Here is a 26,084-nt window from a genome sequence, read left to right as displayed (position 1 = left end):
CACCGCCATCAGATCGCACCAGTGGAGGGACACCAGATCATGCCATCGCCACAGAGATCGCGCCACAGTTTATAGGTCACTGCATATGTGCCTGTCGCGGCGCTCGCCGGTACACCCAATCGACACCACCTCGTCACCTCAAATGTTGCCCACGATAAACGCACGCCATTCACCAGATCTGTGGCGTGACCACCCATTCACCACCACATATGCCATGCCCAGCGGCAACGAGAGAGGTGCGAGGGTGGGTGACAGGGTGGACGCGGCTGTAGACACCACCAAAAATATATATAGCAGCAGCGCGAATGTTGACTCTCCATCCCATACCAGCGCATCTCCTTCGTCACCTTTTGCAGCCGCCATCGACACCCATCGCTGTGAGGTTTTCCCGGCACCGGTAGAGAGAAGAGAATCAATACAGAGAGAAAGTGGATAGCGAGGGGAGGGAGAGGGGGAGGAGACTTACGGGTGTGGGTAGGGTTTGATTTTCGCTTTTTATTAGTTGGTTTAAATAATTAATATAAAAAAAAATCTGATTTTTGAATTATGAAAGTTCCACTCTTATTTTAGAATGTTGAATTTTTAAGTTAGGGTTTTGTGTAATTTCCTCTTTCCTTAATTCCTCCTTACTTTGGTACTTAGGGCCCATATATGTTTGTGGTCCATTTATCCATGGGCCACCCTTTTGCTTCGAGTCCCAAGCCTACTCAGCTTGTTTCAGGCACACGGCAAGTCCATTTTTCAATTTTGAAGAATAGTAATTACTAATGCCACTCCACAAAAGATCTAGGGCTAATTATTCTATGGGTACAGCTTCTTCCCTATCTATCTTCCCGGTGTTGAGTCTGATCAATTGCTAGAAAACTTTCAGGTGACATTCCGATCAGGTAATAGTAATTCATTATCATATTTTTAAATCCTCTTTCATCTTTTGTAATTATTAGTATTTATTTCAACTTTGTTCTTTAATTTAGATTTGTTTAGTTACATGTCATATATATCTATAAATTGATGCTGAATTCCGTATCGTGTATTGATGCTGCCACTACATTCCAAGAAATGATCAAAAGAGCTGTATTTGCTTCTCAAGATAACTCAAGTCAAATCAATTGGATAATGCTAATTGGAATCCCTATTGCCAAAATTTGGTGCGGAAAATTAATATGTGTTCATGAGATCGGAACTTGGGAAAAAACTGGGGAACCATGGAAATCTCTTTCTTACTTGGTTTGTTTTAAAATTAATTTGCTGAGGTTAGATTCTGTCTGTGCAAAATTCGGGTTTTTATGTGTTTTTTATTCGTTAAAATTATTTTGGTAATTTAGCCAGGGAGCTTTGCCTCAGAAGAATAAAGTAAAACTCCTAGTCGGATTTTGTGAAACTACAAGTTCATTATGGCTGCATCCGAAGAGAATAGTGCACTTTTTCCCATCTTTATCTTGACATTAATGGCGCTGCCTCTAGTGCCGTACACAATAGTCCAGTTATGCCATGCTGTGACAAGAAAGGCCACAAATATTAATTGCCAGTGTTCAGTTTGCTTTCGCTCGGGGAAATATCGCAAATCCATATTCAAACGAGTAAGTTTGTAATTCAACATTGCATTCCGTAAGTATTAATTCAGATGATACTCATGGCGGATGGTACACTTTGTTAAGCTTCACAGCTATAGTGGCAATAATTTTGTTCATTTTGGTGTAAAATTTTCAGATTTCCAACTTTTCAACATACAGTAACCTGACCCTGGTGCTGCTTTGGATTGTTATGGCAATCTTGGTTTATTACATCAAACATATCAGCACTGAGGTACTCCACTCATCCTTGATAATTCTCTGTTAAGCATGTGAACATGAAAGTTGCTATTATGCTATTCATTTTGATTGCCAAATGGAGTACTGAGACTTGAGATAATTGGATGTGAGCTTGTGCTAATATATTTCAAAATGCACTATGAATGCTACCTGTATTTCACTATTGTCTATGTTATGCAATTCAGTACATACTTATATATAATTTTTTCATTTATGCTGATCCATTACACATGATTCTGGTGGTGGATATCCAGTTGTAAAATGTTGAGTTCTCCATACACACATGATATAAAGGAGCATAACAGCTAGTTAAGAAAATATAGCTTAACAGCCAAAAAATTTTTTGTTCGTTTGAGGTTTTTTGATTGTTAGATCTGCTCCTTTTGAAATTTAATTACATTAGACATGTTTATTTCCCAGATCCAAATTTTTGAACCATTCAGCATTCTTGGAGTGGAAACTGGAGCTTCAGATTCAGAAATAAAGAAGGCATATAGAAGACTTTCCATTTTATATCATCCTGATAAAAATCCTGATCCAGGTTGAAGTTGTTTAGTGGGATCATGCATTTACTTCTTTGTTTGTCAATTAATCAAGGTCGACGCCATTTAACTCGTTAAATAACTTGTAAACTCCTTATTATAGAGGCACACAAGTATTTTGTGGATTATATCTCAAAGGCGTATCAGGCTCTAACAGATCCAGTATCACGCGAGAACTTCGAGAAGTATGGTCATCCTGATGGCAGGCAGGTAGCATATTTTCATTACGAGGGGCGAGAGAAACTCTCTTGCTTTCTTCTATTCTCTAAAAGTTGAAATAGAGCAGGAGAATGTTTACTGACGAAATTCTTATCTGTTTCGTGATAGGGGCTTCAAATGGGGATTGCTCTTCCTCAGTTCCTTCTTAACATTGATGGAGCATCTGGAGGAATACTGTTAATTGGAATTGTAGGCGTTTGTATTATTTTGCCCCTGACAATAGCCGTCATATACTTGTCAAGGTCATCAAAATATACAGGAAATTTTGTCATGCATCAGACGATATATGCTTATTACCATTTCATGAAGCCTTCTTTGGCTCCAAGGTATATTGTGTTAGCTAGCTTCTGTGTTATGCTAATAATATAATTTAAAAGGTTAATGTTAGTGTATTTTATGGGTTGGTTTTGGTCAGTAGAATCTGAATATATCTGATTGATTTGTACTTTGAAGTGTCCTGACTAGTGGTAAAGATGTTTGAATTTGTCATCTCTTGTGTAATATGGCTGATCTAGAGCCTGTAACATTGGAGAATGGTAACATTTTAAATTTTATTTCATGGAATCACTCAAATCACATGGCTATGTCCTTACTATTTAATGTATCTTCTGCGTATAATTTCTTTAAGCTTCTTCTGCAAGCCCTTCCTTTATGTCTGTTTGTCTTGTGTAACAACTATTATTTATGTTTTTGTTTCACTACGGTTCTCATTGATGTTGCCTCGATGGTGCAGCAAGGTCATGGATGTTTTCATTAAGGCTGCTGAATACATGGAAATTCCAGTTCGTCGTACTGATGAAGAATCTCTTCAGAAATTGTTTGTTTTAGTCAGGAGTGAGTTGAATCTAGACCCCAGAAACATCAGGCAAGAACAAGCTAAGTTTTGGAAGCAGCATCCTGCTTTAGTAAAGGTGATGTGCTTGCTCTTCACAAGTTTGAAAGCCTTGGTAGGGGTATCTTTCTTATATAGCTGGTTTCCGCCTGCAGAATGAGTTGTTGATTCAAGCCCATTTGACTCATGAGACTGTAGCATTGTCGCCATCTTTGCAACGCGATCTCAAACAGATGCTTGCCCTTGCACCTCGGCTTCTTGAAGAATTGATGAAGGTATTTTTATTTCTGTGTGACCTATGGCAATTTTATATCTTTCTACCCTTTTATTGAAATCTTGTTTTCCTTCTCCTTTTCCTTTTTCGTTGAACTTTTTTTATATGATTTGTTCATGTATGGTGCTTTCACTTCCCACTGGAGATTTTCTGGAGAAATTTCTGAATAAACCTGGAATTACCGTTCTTAATATTCTTAGGAGCTATTGTTGAGAATTTGTGAATGTGACATGGTGAGGGGTGAATTACAATATTACCAGAATAAAGCAAAAAAAATGTAAATTTATGTTATTTTTCCTCATTAACTTGTTTACCTCCAAAAATTTAGGGGGAATGCTATTTAATCTGTTGAACATATCATTATGTGGAAATACTATGAGCCTGATACGGTTAATTTTGATAGCTTAGGGATAGAAAGACATAGAAAATTTATTGGAATGGATGGAGTTACTCAAGCACAGTGATTTAGAAAACAAAGGCAGAAAAAATCAGCATTTCCATGTCCTGGGGCTTCTCTTCTCATCATGTACAGGATTTCAATTTTTCAACATTTCGGAGTCGGATGATATTAAAATTTGAATATAACAAAAATGTTGATGGTATCCAGAGAAAAAGTGAGATGTTTTATTGCAATCTGAAACCTGTTTTATTTTCTGACTTGTCTGCCTTTACGTTGGAAAGATAGAAAATGATTTTGTTTGCCGTGTTTTCCAAAATGTTTATGGAAAATTTTTAAACTGTATGGTGCCAGACACAAAAATCAGTTATTTGATTCTTCAGCATTATCCGTCAATAAGTATCCAATACAAACACACTTTAGGAATTCTGAGAGATGGACTCATGAGTTATAAAAAATACTGAAAGCACTTTTGTTAACCTTCCAAGATAAATGCTTTTAATTTACCTTCTTTTCCTAAAAAACCTTTCGCATGCCCCCTGAAAAACAATGTAAATATCAGACATGAAATCCAGTCAACTAGCCATTGGACACCTGTAGTCACAAGTCGTAAATGTCAACCTCCTCAAACTTTGCTGTGCAAGAGTAAATTTAGGCAAGCGTAATAATCAAAGTGTTTGAACAAAATGGACTGCAGGCCTGCTGCATGTTTTAGCTTCATCTACTGGTCGCCAAAAAGAAAGAACTATAAGTGTATAGGTAATATGCCCATCTGCACTCAGACTCAGCCCCTTTTTCTCATTCTATCCATTAAGTATGTAAAGATATGAAACTCTAGTTTATTTGGGCAATTAACGCAAAACGTCCCTACTTTACATTTTTTGGCATTTTCACCCCTACCTTCCACCTTTTATTGCACAGAAGGTCATTTTCATCCATTTTTGACGATTTTATCCTTCTATTTAAATAAAACAAAAACAAAAGAGAAGAAAAACAATGAAGTGATTGCAACTGAAGTCCCAAATTTTCGAAAAATTACAAATGAGTTAAAAATATATTCTTAAAAAAAAAAACTTTATTCTTAACCCACCAAATTGGAGAGCATTGACATTTTGATAAATTTCAATAAATTATATATGTGAATCTATGATTCTATATGTAAAAAACAATGATTTTCAAGAAACGGAAATCAACATAAAAAACCCCAAAAACTAGGGGAAAAATTAGGGATTTTGCTTATTTTTTCTTATTTTGAGTAAAATGACAACAATTTATAGCTGTGGCGATGTCAACAACTTTTCTTTGAATGTCCTTCACGTCAGCGCTCTTTATGATGACTTTCTTGCCGAAGGCGGTTGACCCAGTTGAGGACTTCCGATCTTCTGAGAATGTCGGCGATGGAGCCACCAGTTCTTCGCTGTCACTTCTCTTTTACATTTCGCTCATTTGCTTTAATTTACTTGATTTTTGATTCCAAAATTTTGAATTTTGGGTTTATTGGGAACTTCCAGTGAAGAGAAAAAAGATGAGCGAAAGCAATGTATGTATGTGGTCTTTTGAATTTGTAAAGGTTTTATAATTTTATTTGAAATTTTGATGGCAGGCAACAATAAAGGTTTTTCATTTTCTTTTTTAGTTTTGATTTTTAAGAATATATTTTTAACTCATTTGTAATTTTTTGAAAATTTTGAACCTTGGTTGCAATTAGTTCATTGTTTTTTCTTTTCTTTTTCTATTGTTTTATTTAAATAGAAGAGTAAAATCGTTAAAAATAGATGAAAATGACCTTTTGCACAATGAAAGGTGGAAGGTAGGGATGAACATGTCAAAAAATGAAAGCTAGGAACATTTTGCACGATAACATTGAAAGATAGGGATGTTTTATGCCAATTACCCAGTTTATTTTGTTCATAGATTTCCCCTCCAATATTGAAACATCCCAGGTCCTTGTAAGAGAACATTTGAGATGATGCAGAAATGAGAAAGGGAATTCACCAACAGTCCTGAAGTTCTGTTATTTGTTTAACATGCATTTATCCTTTGTTTTTCCAATGGTTTCCAACTTGTTTTACTAATTTTTTACTATAGGTTATAATTTTTTATTGGACTTTATATAACTGTAGACAATCATAAAGAATTATTTTTCTCCATGCAGATGGCAATTATACCACGCACTCCACAGGGGCATGGATGGCTGAGACCTGCAATCGGGGTGGTTGAGTTATCTCAGAGTATCATCCAGGTATTGTTCCACTTTAATGTATTGTGGAGACTATTTATGATATGAAGCATCTGAGTGAATAACCAGTAACAGAGCACCATAATTTTATATATAATATTCTTTTTATTTATCAAAGAAAGCAGAAAACCTGATACATGCTTAACACATTCTAAACTTTGTTAATTCTCTATCATTTGGCTATTTTAGGGAATCTGTCAGCAGTTGATGTGAAAAACAATCCTCCCAGATATAAAAGAGTTCACTGATTTTGGAGTTCCCCTGCATATTGTAGAAAAAGACCTATCTTCATCTGCCCCATAATTTTTGCTTTATTTTGTGAACCCTATTTTTTGTTTTATATTGATATAATAGTGGCATTTGATTCGTATGTTCCCTCTGTCAGTCTTTTCCAATCTGTGATAAAATGATGATTGCTTTAAATTTAAAATTTTTATCTTTTTTTAATAAAATGTAATGTATGATATAACAAGTCTGAGTTTTGAAGTCAAGCAAATTTTTTGGGACATCCAGAAGGAAGTTTAGTGATGGAAAATGACAGGTAGAGCATGTCAGAGTCGTCGAGGGTCAATTAACATTCTGGTGATGCATAATCTGAGGAACTTTTCAATTTAGGGCTGTAGATATTAATCTGTTTAGTTTTACACTTTCACGTATAGTAAAAACAGATACATGTGCATTGGCCTCAGTTGCCATGAAATGGAAAAAATAATATTAAACGCAAAAGGCATGTGACAAAAGCATCAAATGGTATTGAAACCCAATTTCATGCATAAAAACAGATTTTCATCATCCATTACGAGATACTTGTATTTTCTTGTTGAAAGGATCTTTAAAGCTCTCTTTGGTTTGACCTTATAGTTAGTTATCTGGGGGTATCATTTTCACGGTTGAAAAATGTTTATTAGAAATCAGAATACTCAGGAAAAAGGAGAGATTAAAGGGTATAAGGGTAAAAGTTGAGGAAGATATGAGAAAAACCACCAAGAGACAGAATAATCCTGAGGTAATGCTACTCGAAGCACCGTAACAAGCTTCCCAAAGCTTCAGAAATATTTTGTAGTATCCAATTTGTGTTAGTTACTTCTTCTATTATGAAAGAATAAGTAGTTTTTTTTTTTAATCGACGTTAGATTTCCTAACCATGGGACTTTGACTTCACAAAACTTCAAAATTGAGAAAATCCTGACTCTGATATTGGTCTAGAATTTCTGCAACTAGAATGCTTTTGTACTCCGAGACACATGTATGACACTCAGCTGCATATTGAATCCTGTGAAATTATACAATTGTCCCTGTGGTTCATTAACATCTGCAAAATTCTTTTGTATACATACAGGCTGTTCCCCTCAGCGCAAGAAAAGCAACTGGGGGATCCAGCGAAGGATATGGTCCCTTTTTGCAGCTGCCACACTTCACCGAGTCTGTCGTTAAAAAGATCTCCAGAAAGGTTGATCTCCTCTCTCTGGCTCTGTACTCTGTCTGTCTTTGTCTTCCTTTCTCTCTTATGTGCGCATGTGCATGTCTTTTAACAAGCAATATTGTTTGATGCCGTCTCCTGCATTGCACCATTGTCTGCTCTTTCCCGTTGATGGTTGCAATTCTTTTGTTAATGATGTTAGAAACAATTCAAACAATAATCTAAAATCCACAAATGCTTCTCTTGAGATCATTGCATCCTTTCACAAATAGCATATTTGTCCTTTGACAAATCATGCACAGGTCTTGGATGGTCATTGATACTAGGTAGAGTGGTGTAATCCTTGCTGTGTACAACTGTACCATTACAATGTTATCACACTGCTTACATGAAAGTCCAAACTTAATTTTCTTTCAAACGTGTGTTCTGTTCTCCGTGGCTGCAATGTATTGGGCTTAATTGTTTTTGTTTCTGTCATTTGTACAGAAAGTACGAATGTTACAAGATCTCCGAGACATGAAACCAGAAGAGCGGGCAGAGCTGTTGACTCAGGTTGCTGGCTTTTCTGCTGATGAATCCCGAGATGTGGAGATAGTTATTGAAATGATGCCTTCTATTTCAATTGATATAACATGTGAGACAGAAGGTGAAGAGGGGATACAAGAGGGTGATATTGTAACAATGCAGGCTTGGATTACTCTTCACCGTGGGAATGGCTTAATTGGTGCTCTTCCACACGCTCCTTACTTCCCTCTTGAAAAAGAAGAGAATTTCTGGTTACTTATTGCAGACTCCATGTCAAACGACGTGTGGATCTCTCAGAAGGTAAATTTCGTAGACGAAGCAACCGCAATAATTGCTGCAACAAAAGCAATTCAGGAGTTGAAGGAGGGGTCGGGTGATAGCGTGAGGGAAATAAATGCAGCGGTAAAAGCAGCAGTTGACAGAGTTAAAGCAGGTTCTCGGCTTGTGATGTCCAAGTTTCAGGCCCCTGCAGAGGGAAACTATAACCTGAGTTCTTACTGCTTATGCGATTCATGGATTGGTTGTGATGCAAAATCCAGCATTAAGTTGAAGGTTTTGAAACGCAGCCGGACAGGGACAAGGGGTATGGTCGCTGCAGACGAGTTACCGGCACTAGAGGATGGAGGTGACGAGGTGGAGGAAGAAGATGAATACGATGATGATTATGAGAGTGAGTATAGTGAAGATGATGAAGACGTTAAAGGAAAAGAGGCTAATGGAGCTGTGGTAAATGGCTCAACCCATGTTAGAGGCGACGATGATTCAAGCTCCGATGGTTCAGGAAGTGAGGAAAATTAGATAATCTTTTCCCTCATTTTTGTTGTGTTTTGTTATACGTTAAATTTTAAATTTTCCGGGAGAAATAAATGGGATTAAAGAAAATTTTGTCGGTTCTCTGTTTTATAAAACATTCACAAACAGCATGTAGTTGATTTTAGAATTCATTTCTTACTAGTTGAAAATAAGAGCCTCTTTGAGCCACATTATAATGAGAATGAGAAATAGAGCCGTTATGGGCTTCACACTAGAGATAGAAATTCAAAAATGGTGGTTTGATGTGATGGATAACGGTCATATTTTTCATTTTAATAAGGTAAAAATGTGGCTCAAAGAGGGGCTAAATATAAAAATGCACGGAGTAGAGTACTTGGGCATAGTGTTTATCCTAGATGATACACCAGTCCTATAGATATCGCTTACAGCTGGAGTTTTTCCTTTGATTACCTTCTAGTTTTGCCCGGTTTGGTCTCGACTTTTTAAACCTTATGTTTTTAAAACTCAATTTAATTGACATTCTTTCAATAAAATAATTTACACGTGAATTCATACATTTTTTTTATATATAAAATCTATTCTTAAAAATGTTTGCAAAATATGGGTTCTTGTTCGTTGATCATGGGTATGATTTTCGGGGAGGGCTGGGCGTGGTCTGTTAAAACTGAACTGGATCCAAAATTTTTGAGTATTCAATGATTGGAATCGTTGGGTTCAAATTTAATTATGAAATCGTCCGAGTTCGATTCTATTTGGATCCATTTAGTTTTCGAGTTCCATAATATAATTAATTTTTTTAATATTTACAAAGTTATATTAAGTCAACTAATGATGTGTACAATTTCAACTCTTCCATAACGTAATCCAATCATATGTGTCTTTTGTGTCTCTCTTTGTCGAGTTCTTCATAAATTTGATTGTTAAAATCACAAAAAAAAAGAGATAATGAGCTCAAAATAATTAAGAGGGACACTGTCGAGCTTCAATTAGATTTCTTCAAAATGGTATAAACGATATTACGGTAAAATAATAGATTTGAGTAAAATTTATGTAAATTTGATTGAGTTGTGTTAGGACTGAAAATTAAAAATAGAAAAATCATATTTTTAAATTTGAGTTAAATTAACTAGTTAGTTAACAAATTTATTTAGAAAAAAAATAAAATAAATTGACTTATTTAAAATAAATAAATTAAAAAATTAGGCAGATTTGATTTTTCGGTTCTTAATCTAGAACCAAGAATCAAACCCGTTGGTTTTCGATTCAGATATCCGTTCTGATATTTAATTTAAGAAAAACTGCTCTATTCGATTTGATTTGGTTTGGGTGTAGTTCCATCAGTTCGTTTCAAGAGTTTTGCCTAGCACTACTTTCAGGGATCCATCAACGGGTACTAAGCACAATCTTTAGTAAATTTTTTACTTTATATGTTTGAATGTGTTACTTTTTCTTATTTGTAAGTAAATAATTTACTTATTTTGACAAATACACACATGGTACCTTTGAATATTAATTTTCACCATGTTGTCAAAACTCAGTGTATCTCACGTGTTCGAATTATCGAAGTGCGCTGTGAACATGAATTAAGATTAACCCCTGTTTGGTAGAAATAAAATTATCGATTTTAATTTAAATCAAAGTCCACAATTAATTTTAACCACATATTTTATGGATTCTACAATTTTTCAATTACTCATTTCCTTAATTTTTATCAAACTTTTTTAAAAATCTAATTTTAATCCTTACCAAATAAAAGCTAAGAATCTTAACTTGAGAGGATTAATAGCCTCTATATGATTTTTTTTTTTTAAGAAAAAACAATAATAATAAAAAATGAAAATAATGACATCGCATATATCAAAGTAAAAAGAGAGCTATCGTTATTTGTTTACTCAAGTATTGGAAAATTAAAATGACACTGACAAACAAATGTGATTTGCATTATTAAAAAAAAAAAAAAAAATAATAATAATAATAATAATAATAATAAACATAAATTGTACATCAATACATTACAAATATCTCCTTGTCATGAAAGCTTACTCCAAAGATCTTCTAAATGATGTTTTCTGGGCTCAGTTTTACGTTACATTTCTCTACTATAAACAAATTTAAATGGCTCCAATCCGCAATCAATATATTCAGCACGGTTACTTCTCATTCCCACCTACAAAAGACAAGATAATGGTGTTGATTTGAAACCACAAATACAACCAAGAAGAAACAATGAAAAGGCAAAAGAGGAGATTAAAATCAAAGGGAAACCACAGGATTTTCACCGAATAGGCAGTTGAATTCTCTCTCTGCACACATTTCCCCCCTCCTTTTCTCACAAATCATACATACTAACGGCTAGGGTAAAGACAACCATTATATATAAGTAGGTTAGGCTTTAGTTGGACTAATATATGGATTAAATGGACCAAGATTCGGAGTCATCCAAAAGGTAAATATATATTGGCCGTGTGTAGCATTAATTTCTTAAACTACTTCCAACGATCCACGTTATTTTTAAGTCAAGCCTTTGGATTTGGTTGTTGGTGACAATTTCGCTCATCGGTCAATGCCTATGAAATATAATCCAACGTTTACATCATAGTGCGGGATTCAATGGGTATTAAAACCCAACAAATCTCCACCATAATACACAATTAACTTGCAAGCAATCAAAACACAAAGTTTATACTTGTATAATTAAAGAAACCAATAAAATTGGATCACAAACCTTAGTTCGTGCTTCGAACCCGAAACACATAGCATACATGTCTTATGTACTCACCAGGGCTAAAGTTAAATAACACCCAAATAGAAGCAGATGATCACAATAAACAATCAAAAGCAAATAATCATGGGTTAAAAATATAACATTGGATAGCCTACGTATCTTTTCAAAAGACGTTCACACAAAACAACAAATTAACACTAAGTTAATCGATCAAACAGTTAAAACACATGCAACAAATGCGTAAATGATACCACGAAAAGATCTCATCACAATTATCGTATCCGATTCTGTGTTGCTTACACCTCAAAAATGCATATTTCTTCTCATCACCCATCATGCTTTTCTAGACTTATCACTCAACTCATATCTAACTGGTAAAACACAATAGACCCTAAGTCCACAAGATAATCCTTTATCACAACATCTCTTCTCCCAACATAAGTAGACAATGGGTGTAACAGAAGTTATAGAAGTGTCTCACACCTCACCTGATTAGGGTATTCACAGATAAAAGATTCCAACATTTAGCTCTTGATTGAGCCTCATTCTTCTAAAAATTCATTTTTTTCAAAACTCATTTTCAACCACAAATTTTTCGGTAAAATAATATTACACGTAAACTCAAAATTTTTCCTTAATTTTAACAATACATTCTCCACCAATCTACTATTCAAAATGCAATCTTCCCCCAAAATGGGACTCAAACAAGAGCTTAATCACATCTCCACTCGTGATCCAAATTTCACACTTCACATTCCAGGTACAAACCATCAATATACCCTTAATCATCTATACTTCACATCACCAATAGACACATATTACACTTACTGCTAATGTATCCCAACCTACTATGCATGCAAACAAATTACACTAAGTAATCAAATTGCTCTCAAATTCATGCAAATGTACATGTCAAACATATTAAAATGCAACATATAACCATGCAATAGAATTAAGCAATCACATACATGCAGAAAAGATTATACACAGATGTATATATAGTAAATAGTTTTATTATCAATAAATCTCATTAGAGCCATCATTCGACTCTATAGCCACATTCGCATTACATTTATCTTATCTTTCTGCTTATCCTTCCTTTGGGATAGTCCCTCACAAAGTGTCCAAACTAACCACAGTTGTAACACCACTTACAACCAAACCTTGTCCCAACCCCTGCTTTTCTTTTTACCATTTCATCACTTGAGTCACTACTCAAATCACAACTATTTTGAGTTTTACCCAAATTCATTTGCTTAAACTTCATTCTACTCTTCATCATATATAACTCACCACTCCTCTTATCCTCTTTTTCAGTTTTAATCTCCATCCTTTACTTTTAAGATAATTAATGAAAATTTCAAGTGTTAAGATGTCTCTACCATATTTAATTGCATTCTTTTAACCTCTCAATATGAATCAGGTATTGAATTAAGTAAAATAATGGCATTATATGTTTCCAATACCTTTTCATCATAATTAACAATAACATGAACGAGTTTGTAAAAAATTTAAATTGTATTCAAGATCCTTTGAATGATCTATTTTGAAATTGAAATTTTTTTTTCAAACAAGTACAACTTATTAAAAGTAGATTAAGCAAATAGAAGTCCTCCAACATTTTTCAAAGTTCTTTACAATAATCAAGTTTTTCAAAATTTTTAAAATAGTGTCGGATAGGTGTAAAATAACTGAAGTGTAAGCAAGTTCATTATATTTTTCTTTTTGTATTTTTTTAAATTTGCGAAAAATTTATCATCTGTGGCTTTTGAAATTTTTTGTTGAACCAAAACTCTTCTTCTTTTCTTGCCAAATTGAAAAATCACATTTTCCATTGAAAATTCCAATTTTGAAATGTGAAGACATTTTGAAAAAAAAAAAAAAAAAAAGGCAACTAAAGTGCACAAATATGTCAAACAAAGTAATCTAAGGTTGTTGTATATACCGTTTTAGATTCCCAAAGTTTTATGAGGTTCGAGATCTCAATAAACGTTCAAACGAGTTAAGTCGAGGTGTTCTAATAGAATAATCAATACATTACGAAAAAATTTAGTTTCTCACGCAATGTAGTTTCACACAGTGACTAAACGATAATTAAAGCACAAAAGCATTTATCAACTTGCAGTCAAATTCAACACTTCAAACGTGGCAAATGATTCCTAAATTTCTAGCGCAAATCATAGTTACCCGATATGGTAATCTCAATTCTAATGTCATCCTATATGATGCACACACTAATGCCGAAATTTAAATTTGGATAAGTCGATATATCAGAGCAGATCAATTTGAGTCCATAAATAATGAGAGATATGAATTTACTACTTTAGGCCCACCACTATTCGCCCTAAAGTCTCCAGCAATAAAGAAATCATTTAACCATGATCGAATCCCAAATGTACAAAGAGCAAAATCATCCAAACTTCACCATATAACCTGAAACGGAAACCTAACACTATAATGTCAGAAAAATGTCAGGAACAAACTGCCTGAAAAGATCTCCTTGGGATTCACTATTGAAGCCTCTACGAGTGGTCACCATGCACTGTTGTCGATGACACAAGCCTAACCATCAAGACCACCTCTACCTGCACATCACGCCAGTGGTCTCCGTGTTGTCCAACAAGTAAGTGGTCTAGCTAAAAATTGAGAAAACAGCCTCAATTTTTCATAGTTTTCAAATAGTTTTTCAGATCTACTTTCTGCCAATTTTCTAGCCGTTTTCTTTATTGGATTTTTTAGCCAACTCCATCACCTTGAAGTTTTGATACCAATTGTTGCAGAAGCCAAAAATCTTCTAAACTGTGTTTTTGGAGTTTAGTTTCACATTACCTTTCTTTACCAAACAAACAATTTAAACAGCTCTAATCCACAACCAGCATATTAACCTCGGTTACTTCTCAATATCACCCATGAAGGACAAGATAACGATGCTGATTTGTAGCCACAAAAGCAAGAAAGAAGAAACAATGAAAAGGCAAAAGAGAAGACCAAAATCAAAGAAAGGCATACATTTTTCTTCACCAAATAGGCTGTTGAACTCTCTCTCTCTGCACACTTTTTTTCCCTTCTTTTTCTTACAAATCACACACGCTAATGGCTTGGGTAAAAGGCAACCAATATATATAAATAGATTAGGCTTTATTTGGACCAATAATAGGTTTAAATTGGTCAAGATTCATAACCATCCAATAGGTAAATATGTATGGACCGTGAGTAGCATCAATTTTTTAAACTACTTCCAACGGTCCAAATTGTTTTCAAATCAAGCCTTTGAACTTGGTTGTTGGCAACGATTTTCACTCATTGGTCAATGCTTATGAAATTCAATCCAACATTTACATCATAGCCCAGAGTTCATTGAGTATCGGAACCCAACATCCTTTAATTGAAGTAATAAAGTATTGGATTCAATATATTTCCACAATGTTTTTCGCTAGCCACTGAACTTTGGTGATGTGGTGAAAATTAATGTTCAAAGGTGTAACATGTGAATCAAATTGTTGAGTATACAGCATCTGCTGTACACTCTTTTTGACAACCCATTCACACAAGTGGGCCTCGCGATTACTTGAATTGTGGGTTCCACACGTGTGATGTGAAATGGCTATCAAAGATGGTGTAAAAAATGGTGTACACTTGGCATGCTTCCATGTGAATATCTAATACCTACAACATCCATTCCTTCTACATTTTTACTAGTTGATGATAAAGTGACATGTGATGTAATAGTTTAGTAAGTTCAGTGACTAGTCAATAACATTTTAAAGTTTCATGATCATTGGGAAACATTATAAAAAATATAGCATTTAACCTATAAAATAAGTACAAGAATAGTTAAATAGTAATTAACTAATTTTAATTTTTCACTATCAAATCACACTATATATTTTAATATATGGTTTATTGTTATCATTTTTTAACTTTGATCAACCAGTTTAGACCAATTGTGAGAAGCTGAAAACTACCGAAGAAGCTTGAAAATAGGCTGAATGCTCAACCGCTGGAAGTGATAGTGTTGACCAACATAGGATTGGAGGAACACCAATACAATTTTAGCATTAAAATAAATAAAGATTGCATTATTATTTTTTCATTGTTTATGTTATGAATATTGTGAGGACATTAATAAAATAATGATAGGTTGATAATGTATATGAACAGTATATTTGATAATACTAATAATGAGATCATTATATAATATTTTTAAAATGTGAAAATCGAAAAAGAATAATCGAAGAAAAATTATAACTTTGGTAATATTTTTATCTTATACAGCTAAGCCATGATCTTACAAACGAATTAACTATATAGTGGTTAAAAGCACTCTCCATTCTTTTAAACATATTTTTATATCTCAATATGGTAGCAAAATCAGACCACGATATTGAAAAAATAATTAATTACAAAGACAGGAAAAATGGGAGAAGAACAAGAAGCAGCAATTATGTTATTTTTTCACCCCTGCTATATGGTAAGCTCTTTATCTTCTTTGGAAGTTGAAGAAGTTGCCAAATGCAAAGCCAAGGAAGAAAATGAGAACCCAAACTAAATGCATTACGTCCACAAAAGGAAAGAAGTCGTGTTTGAAGCCCAAGCTTTTGTTAAGATAAGCCTTTGCTGTAATGTTAAGAGCTCCAGACACCTTAATTAAGTAGAGAGGATTTTGTTAGAATTTTATGAAACTCTAAATCTCAACAACTTAACATTCCAATTACTCTATTGTCAACATCCTCCAATCAAATCACGAAGAAAATTATTAAATATGGAACATACCTTAATTCATTGGGAATGGTTTTTCATTATTGAATCTTGATTCCGAATCTTGAAGATCAACTGCAATCTCTTCATATTTGACTTCTTAATCTTTAACCATGAATATTGCTTGTTTTGATTCTTAAATTCTTGTTTTTGACTTTGGTTTCTTTCTCTCGTAATCTTAATTGCTTCAATACCTTCTTTTTTATTATTGATCTTGATATGAGTTTTGAATTTTCTTCTTCAATATACTTTATCTTGAAATTATTGTGTTGATGGGATGACATATAAAATGAGAATCAAATCTGAATTGGAAACCATAACCTTAGATATACCCAAAAGTATTTCGTCCATCATCATGAAATATAACCCTAATAAATTTGATCTATGCACCTATATTTAGGCCCACACTTTATTTAGATGCCCAAAATCCATAAGTTTAATTCTTTAATAGATCACTTGAATTAGTTTTAACCTTAAGATAGCATTTATACACAATTAATATCATTTATAGGCCCGCATGACAAATTAATAAGCCAAACAATCTCCCACTTGGATCACATATATTACCCTAGAGATGTGTATAATCTTATGACGTCAAAATTTAGCTATCATAACCAAAAGCATCTCTGAACAATCTCATTTATTAATTATGTCAATATAGAATTAAAATGATCTTTGTTATAAGTATCATAACTAAAACCATCAAATATCACGTATATCAACATAATCAGCTGACATAGATCAAGTATGGATGTGTAGCATGAAAATTATTTCCACGTAAATGTGATCTAAATATGCATATTTTCAAGTGGTCCTACCTTAATCTTTAATGAGATCAAACAAAAAACTTTAATCAGAATGAAACTGAAATGAATACATTATTTCTGAAATAAAATGAATATCGATTGATAAATATATGTATTTGACATTGACAACATCCAAATATAAATTCTTACTAAATTGGCATATCATTAAAAGATGCAACACCCATGTGAGTAGTACGTTCATAAAAGACCTTGGGTGGTAGCTTTTTAGTAAATGGATCTGTAATCATAAAGTTTGTCCCAATATGTTATATAGAAGACATCCGTCAAGGTGGTTTTTCCAGCCCCACTAAAACCAACAAGTGCGGTTAATAACCCAGGTCTGAAGCACCGCTAATATCTCGTAAGGGGTCTGAAAGCACCGCTAATATCTTGTAGTAGTTGGAGACGAGTTTCTTCTATGCTTTACGTAACACTTATGCTAGGATAAAGATCGGTCAAAGAGCTCTAGCAAGTATGAATTCAGATGAACTCTATTGTGCATGTTTAGTAAGCACTACTGAACAAATTCTTTTTCTTAACATTATCTTATACAGTCGAAGATTACCTTACCGAACATATCAGTAAGGGAGTGCGGCCAATCCCTACATAAAAACTGCAATAGGAATAATTAGGCTACCCGTTTTGAGTGTTTTAAGAACCCCTTGAAGAATAAACTCAACTGAAACTCATGCAAAACCAAGATAAATGTGTTAGGACTTAATTGTCACCACCATATAAATTTCCGTCAAGCCTGGTAAGAGAAGCTTGGAGCAATATTTTCGACAATATACATTATAAGCATGATGTAGTTACGAAATAGCTTTACCAGACTACTTTTCTTCCCAACAAATATGTTTTTGCTAGAACAACTCAAATTGCAATTGCTCTCCTGCAGCACTATATTCCAGATACTTTTCCTCCTCTTGAGTTGCTATTTTGGAAATACCGGTGTCATAGAACTCTGGAATTTGGGGTGGAATGGCACAGCGTATCAATGGCCAATTTAGGCCGTCGAAGAATGGGTGTCGTTTGATCTCGGCAGCTCCAGTCTCCGTCCCCAACCGGTTCTCGGGTTCCTTCACCAAAAGACCTCTAATGAGATCCCTTGCCTGAAAACTAACAATAGGGCTATCAGGAAAGTTCAGATTCTGCAACAACACATTGGCTAATGTCTCTTCGTTTCCAGCACCTCTAAAGGGCGTCTTCCCGTAAAGAAGTTCGTACAAGAAAACACCAAACGTCCACCAATCAACTGCACTCCCATGACCTTCTCCTTTAATGATCTCTGGAGCCAAATACTCGTGTGTACCAACAAACGAGTTGGATCGTGCCTCAGTCGGCTCAGCTACAAGCTGCGGTAACAATCTAGTCTGGGCAGAAGCTTCGGCTTTTTGCTTCCTTGCCTTTGCACTGGCAGGTAAAATTCTAGGGCTAAAGCAAGAAACCTGACACGAAGGTCCAGTACAGAAAGGATCAATACAGTTAGACCTCGCACATGGACCAGATATTCTTGGTGGTTCCATTCCCAGTGAAGAAGATTTAAGAAGGGTCGGGTTAACAGAACATCTAAGTGACAAATCAAAATCTGTTAGCATGATGTGACCGTCTTCTCGGACCATAATGTTTTCAGGTTTCAAATCTCTGTACACAATACCAAGCATGTGCAGATATTCAAGAGCAAGCAGGACCTCAGCAACATAAAATCTGCAGGTACAAGAGAGTTGTAAGCAAAGAATACAACTAAGAAAACATGATGAATCAGTTCCACAAGTGGACCTGAGTTTCTTTTAATTTTGGGCCTGCACCTATTTTAGACACAGAAATAGAAATGCGTATACTCAGAAGTGGAAAAGAAACACTTCAGAGGTCACACAAAGTTTAAGCGTTTGACTCAGAATGTGTTGCAAAAATAAACTTAGCACCTTCTCAGAAGCTGCATGCAACATGCAGTCTTCTGGATATAATCCATTTAGGCTAGCCTAAGAATCTTGTAAGTATCATTTTCAAGCTGGCTGGCTTGCTCATTGTCAAAACTAAGATATAAACATTTATTTTGAAAAGTAATAGCATAAATCATTACCATTTAAGTAGTTTACCTAGACAAAGATCAATAGGCATTTAGAAAATATAAGTAAATATTTTTACCATTATTGTTCTTGCCAGTGATGAAATAAAGAAATGGTTAAGGTACTGATCACCATTTCTATTGCACATAATAGTTTCAACAGTCAAGCATATAACTAACAGATGAAACTTCTACTGAAAAGTATAATTAATATTGTTCATTATTTTTCCTGATGTAAATAATGCGAAATGCAACAAGCAATTTGATACCTTGCTGCGTGTTCAGGAAAATATCTACCAGGCTGCTTCTGGCGGAGGACGTGTAGATCTCCACCTGGACAGAACTCCATAACTAAACATGATAAATTGTCAGAAGTAAACTGGGCATACAGCGTTGGGAGAAATGGATGGTCAAGCATTCTCAGAATCTCTCTTTCAGTTTGAGCTCTAGACATTTTCTTCCTTCTAGCCAAGAACTCATTATCCATAACCTTAATTGCAAATAAGCAGTTTGTTCCTATCAGTTCAGCCAGATAAACTGTACCAATATCGCCAGAACCAAGCTTTTTCAATAAATTGAAGTGATGCAATCCTAGAAATCCATATTGTTTTCTTATATTGTTGATCGCTTCCCACCTCAAATCCTTTGACATATGCGGTCTATTGCCACAATTCAACCCGCTAAGACTGTCTTCACTAAGACTTGTAGTGCTACTACTAAAATCACAGATACTGCTCTTTGAGCTTTGGGAAAATTCTCCTTTCTCTTTATATTTTGAGGTCATGCTAGTGTTGACCAAGGGAGTGACACTATCCTCACAGCCATTTGGATTGAAGTCCGATTTGATTGCATCATACTTATTACTACTTGTACTCACTTCAGCAACAGTAGCTACTGGGTGGTCCTTATGAGACTCATATTTGTTGTCCTTCAAAGAACACAGACACCTCTGACAGATAGGTGGGCCAGAATTGTGATCCAAAGCACTGCTTACTTCATAAGATGCAGAAGAATTTCCATCTGCTAATACCAATACCGTCTTTGATTTCTTAATAATGAGATTCTTGTTCCTGAGGGCAGGTTTGACTGCACGAGAAGTGCTTCTTGTTGACTTGACATCCCTATTGCTTTTCCCTGTGCTTGACAAAGGTAAAGCCTGCAACCTTCCCTTCCTTCGTAGCTTAGGCGCTGCTTTATTTGCTACTTTAGCAGAGTTGGCAGTATTTTTACTTGGACCACTCACAACCTTGTTAGATCCAGTAAAATTCTTGTCTGGCTTTGGGACATTATCGTCATCATTACAATAAGGTAGAGAAGAGATTGAAGTATGGTTTTCCTCCTGAGAGGGTTCTGCTTCCATTTCTTGGATTTCGACTTCTGTGGACACTGGTGCACATTCATTATGCCTGCAAGACAATTCTACGGTAAAACGAGAAGAGTGAGCACTTTGATTTACTGACTTCATCCTAGGCTCTTGATACTGAGGCAACTTCTTAGAACAACATTTAGTGCTTTCTTCTTGCACAAGGTGTCTTCCAACACTATCCCCCAAACATTCAGTCAGGGAACAACCAGATTCGCCAGAAGTAGATTCAGAACTCTTAATGATTGGCTTAGTATCAAAACGAGGAGAAGAATGGGCAGTTTTGTTTGCTGACTTCATCATAGGCTCTTGAAGGTACTGAGGTAGATTCTCCGAAGAACACGAACTGCTTTCCTCTAGCACCAGGGATATTCTGATTCCATCTCCCCTACCTTCAGTCAGGGGATGATCAGATTCACCAGAAGTATGTCCTGCACTCTTAAATATTGGTTTAACACCAAAACGAGGAGAAGAATGAGCACTTTGATTTGCTGATTTCACGACAGGGACTCCACTTCCCAAGCGAGGGAAACCAGATTCCCCTGGTTCAACTACAACAGACCTGTACAAATTTGTAATTTTACCAGCTTCTGAAATCCTAGGAGAAGCTGCTGGCATTGATAACCGTCTCATGGCAGCCATTTCTGCTGCTTGAGAAATGCACAGTCCCCTCAATGCCTGCTTCAAAGACACGGGCTCGGAAAATCCAATTCCTGGTGACTGAGACCCAGCGACCTTCATTGGCTTCTTAGAGGAATTTCTTTGCGAGTCGGAGAGATCCAGACTCTTGCATGATCTGAGATCAATTGCCTCAAAGAGTTTGTTGATATCATCTTCCAGAGTTCTATTAGATCCTTTTTTCAGGATTGGAGGCTTCCTTTCCATGTCTTGTGCTCTTACTTGGTGAAGTGTTTGATGGGGCCGGGATGTATTCGGCTCGTCTTTTTCTTCAACAATTTCACAATTACGTGGAAAAGAACCCATCATTTGGACTTTCTTTCTATCAATGAATCACGTGGATTTAGGAGAAAGCCTTTTGATCTTATATCATTTAGTGATATATTATTAGTCCTTCCAATGTTACACGTACTCCAAAATTTTTCGCATTTCACTCGTGCTCAATTCCTTTCTTATTTATGTCGTCTGAACATCCAAAATCTGCACCTGCAACAATAACCAAGATTTCTAGTAACATGAGCCAACACCCTCCTAGATCATCTTCTAGCAAAAATATAAGGAAAGTGGGCATGAATATCACAAAATATACATAACATGAGAATTACACTTACCAAAAAGTAGCTAGCATTTCATTATAAAACAATACATATATATAGTTCAAGAACCTGGATACAAATTTTGCATTCCATTATTACCCACTTAGGCTTTCTTCTGAATATTTACTATCCAGACCAAAAACCTAACTTACCTGAGTATCTAAGAACAAAGTCTGCGCTGCAAAATCAACTTTCTAAACTGCAAATTCTATTTTCGTAATGAATAAAGTAAGGGTTCTAAAATGTGAATCCCAATTCCTTTTCATAAGAAGATCCCTTATCTTCCATCCAATATACCAACATCTGTTCACTTATAAACTTTGGGCCCAAATTTTACGTTGGTTAATCAACAGACCCTATGAATAAAAAGGAAAAGTAAACTTCTTTTGGCAACTCAACTTCATCTAAGACAAACTGTAATCTAAGTGTATAAAAATTTCAAGTAAACAGCAAGAAATCTCTGCAGAAATGAAGTTGATCTAGCATTATTTTATTTTTCATTTTTGTAATTTGATATAAGAAGCTCCTGCCCTTTGAGTCAAATTTGCACAAAGCTACGTTAAAACAAAAGCTAAGCAAAACAATTATCCAAAAATAAGATATTTACCATTAAAAAAAAACCATTTTGTCAGATTGTTCATCCAAGAAAAATATATCTATTTTTTACAGAAGTGTAAAAAGCATAAATATACATTAGGTTAAAACAGCTCACACAAAAGAACTTGACACACATAATTTTCAGGAAATGTTTGCAGAAAGAGCAAAAAAAACTTTAAAGAGAAAAAATCAACAAGTTAAAGAAGTTACCTGAAGCATTTTGAGATCTAATGCTCTATGGAATAATATTCTCAGAAACAAATTCAAAATATTCTTGCAGCCTGCAGACGTTCACAAAAATTTACGGTCTGCTTTTAAAGAAAAGGAGAAAAACCCACAAAAAATTTTGGTGGTATGTTGTAAAAGGAGAGGTGGGTTTTACTGATTCCCAAGAGAAAGACTATTCGGTGGACTGAGATGGGGAGAGAGACGACAAACTATACTGTCTCTCTCATATCTATCTATGTGTGTATTTTCACACTGCTCCCTGTGTATTTTATTTTCTATTACATTGTGTGACATGGGTACCACTAAGATGGCTAATGGGCCCACTTAAAGACTTTGGATTCTTATTTATATGTAACTAATACGTTTTCATTTTTTATTTTTTTTTATTTTTTACTTGGAGAGATCTACTGTGTCAAAACGCCAGATTATAATAAAGAGTAGCACCATTATTTTTCAAAAATGTTTTTTTTAAATAGTAGATTTATAGAAAATGTGTCCATTATTTTTCAAAAATGTTTTTTTTAAATAGTAGATTTATAAAAAATGTGTGATTAAAAAATAATAAAATTTTTTGAATTTATCTGTAATATCATTTTATTAAAAATGTGTAATTAAAAAAAAAAGAGAAAAATATATTTTAAAAATAATGAGGATCAAACAAAGACAAAATTAGCCCGTGTGGAAATAATATATTAACTTCTCCAAATCTTTACCAAGAGCAAATAATTATATAAAAAACACCAAACCCGAGTTGTACTTAAAAATCAAAATTTTATAAAATTTAATAAAATATATTATTAAAAAGTTGATAAAATTGTTAATCTCATAATTATATAATTAAAATTAATTATTGACTTAGACTTCGATTTTTATTCAAACTTTTAAGATATACCAAATAGTTGGCATATGCAACTCCCGCACCAAAATATCATATTTCACCATTTTGCACCAAAAAATTGGTGCAAACACTCTCCATCACAACATCATAATTTGCACCAAAACGGATAATGTCCTTTTTGTCTCACTTTTTCATTTTGCACCAAATTTTTGTTAAGAATATTTGTGCCCAATAATAATAATAAATTTAATCATATTATCAATAATAATTAAAGAATGAATTAAAAGAAAGTACTCAAGAAGTTTTAAAATGTAACAAACATAATTGTTTATAATTATGATGAAAATCATCGTTTTCAAGAATTTCTTGCTCGTCATAGATAAATCAAAGATAAAGATGCTCATGTTACGATTTGAAATGCATTAATTTATCATTTTTGTGATAAATATACGAATAAAATGACAACACTAATTCAGCTTAGTAATATCATAATATTGAAATTCGAAACGTGTTAAACTCTTTTTTAACATTACTATTTAATACTTTCAGATTGTACTATATTTTTAAATTTGTTAATGAACTTAATAATTTTGTTAACTAAACACAATTATTTATTTAGTAATTTATATTGTAATAAAATAAATAAATACATAATTTTTGAGATAAATAATTTGTTAAGAATGAAATTAATGAAACATTGTTAATTTGGTGCAACTTTTGGATTGGAAATATTTTTAATTAGGTGCAAGATTTGGTACCAAAATAGTGCAAATCTTACCTCAATTTTTAATGCGAGGTTGGAGATGAAATGTTGTTTATTTGGTGCAACTTTTGGATTTGAGATATTTTTAATTTGGTGTAAGATTTGGTACAAAAATTGTGCAAATCTTACCTCAATTTTAATGCGAGGTTGGAGATGACCTAAATGTTATATACGAGTACTTCATGATGGCATAATTTGTAAATCATATTAAATTGTACCATCAAATCGAGTCGTACCTATCATTGTATTAAAAAATGCATCTAAACAAAACGTTTTCAAAACGGCTAGTCGAGAATATAGGAACGCAAATATTGACTACCTAATGCACGCCTAGGCACAATATTTTTTGTTTAATTATTTTTTTCTATTTTTTACTTACTTTTTTTTTTTTTTATATCCAGGTATCCCAATTTACACCAAACTAAATTCTGGACCCCCAAAACCCTTGCTTCTTTCTTTCTTTCTTAGTTTAAAATTTGAGCTTTCAAGTCTTAAGTACTCCATTTGGTATGGTTTCTACTTCTTGTAGAAGACTTTTTTTGAGAAAATTACTTATATTAGCTTATTCTATAAGCTTTTGTTCTTGTTTGGTAGGGATTTTGTTAATTAATTTTTTGATCGTTAGAAATAAAGTGAGTCCTATCTATGAGAGAAGAATTTAAAAATGACGGCTGAAATAGTGAAATAATGGTAAAAAAATAATGTTAATTAAATTAAAATCTTTACCAAACATGCTCCTTATAACTAAATAAAATATTTTAAACCTAACAGGATCTTAAATTGGAACAAGGTATTTAATATATTATTTACACTAGGTAATACGTATAAGAAATGAAGCACCATTTTATTTATTTATTTATTTATTTATTTATTTTTGGCTCTACTACATTTTACTTTTGTCCTCGTCAATTTATCCCGTTATTATTCTGCAGTAGTGGAATCAGACTTTTTTTACGATGGGGTGGGGGAGATTTTGAGGACACACACACACCCCATTGAAAATGCAGTCTGGCGTTCGGCACCCCACCTCATCCTCCCTTCACCTCTGATTTCGTAATTTTGAATAGTGGTACTATAAAGGGATTTGGTATTCGAATTTGATATTATTATTATTATTATTATTATTATTATTATTATTATTATTATTATTATTATTATTTTTGTAGATTTTGATAGAAATTATTTAATATGTAATTGAAAAGTTGATAAAAATTATGAATTTGATTAAATATGTTATTAAAATTAATTATTAATTCTGACTTAAATTTAACAACTTTTTAAGTCACAACAATTAAGGACTATACTAAAGTAACTAGATGTATGTAACTTATAAGCATTAGGTTTAGGCTCGTAAAAGTACTATTTTATAATAAGTAACATATTAATTAATATTGAGTTTTATTTATCGTGTTTTTCGTATATATAAATTAAGCAAGCAATTATAAGTTTCATGGTCACTTGTTGAGTATAGAAAAATAACTATGTATATTGTGATCACAAGAAATAGTTCACAACCCATAAATAAAGTTGAATGCTTTAATTTGTTAAGATTGCATTTGTGAAAACTCGAGTTTCTCTAGATTCAATAGCAAGAACGATGGTCCATTCGAAGCGCATTGATCGGGACCATATGA

General features: G+C 33.9%; 2 protein-coding genes across 4 annotated transcripts; one reads left to right on the top strand and one right to left on the bottom strand.

Moving 5' to 3' along the window:
• Positions 1–745: 745 nt before the first annotated feature.
• On the top strand, positions 746–9,203 carry LOC111369431 (dnaJ protein ERDJ2-like). Of its 3 annotated transcripts, none has more exons than XM_022990945.1 (11): positions 746–887; positions 1,326–1,580; positions 1,711–1,806; positions 2,232–2,352; positions 2,457–2,563; positions 2,681–2,898; positions 3,306–3,483; positions 3,560–3,679; positions 6,231–6,317; positions 7,654–7,764; positions 8,221–9,203. In XM_022990945.1, exons 2-11 carry the CDS (start codon positions 1,395–1,397, stop codon positions 9,055–9,057), a joined length of 2,061 nt encoding a protein of 686 aa, XP_022846713.1. In that variant the 5' UTR covers positions 746–887; positions 1,326–1,394; the 3' UTR covers positions 9,058–9,203. The 3 variants fall into 3 exon arrangements, with proteins under 3 accessions (XP_022846713.1, XP_022846714.1, XP_022846715.1); XM_022990946.1 differs by having other exon boundaries at positions 752–887; positions 1,330–1,580; XM_022990947.1 differs by having other exon boundaries at positions 754–871.
• An 8,781-nt stretch (positions 9,204–17,984) lies between these two features.
• LOC111369430 (serine/threonine-protein kinase KIPK1-like) lies at positions 17,985–23,091 on the bottom strand. The gene is made up of 3 exons (XM_022990944.1): positions 22,832–23,091; positions 19,657–21,914; positions 17,985–19,026 (listed from the first exon to the last, which is right to left on the bottom strand). Exons 2-3 carry the CDS (start codon positions 21,735–21,737, stop codon positions 18,183–18,185), a joined length of 2,925 nt encoding a protein of 974 aa, XP_022846712.1. The 5' UTR covers positions 21,738–21,914; positions 22,832–23,091; the 3' UTR covers positions 17,985–18,182.
• Positions 23,092–26,084: the final 2,993 nt, after the last annotated feature.

The sequence above is a fragment of the Olea europaea genome, chromosome 20 (genome assembly GCF_002742605.1).
Source record: "Olea europaea var. sylvestris chromosome 20, O_europaea_v1, whole genome shotgun sequence".
In the NCBI taxonomy this organism is placed as follows: domain Eukaryota; kingdom Viridiplantae; phylum Streptophyta; class Magnoliopsida; order Lamiales; family Oleaceae; genus Olea; species Olea europaea.
Note: the sequence above shows the minus strand (reverse complement) of the source record. Positions and strands in the feature narration are given on the sequence as shown.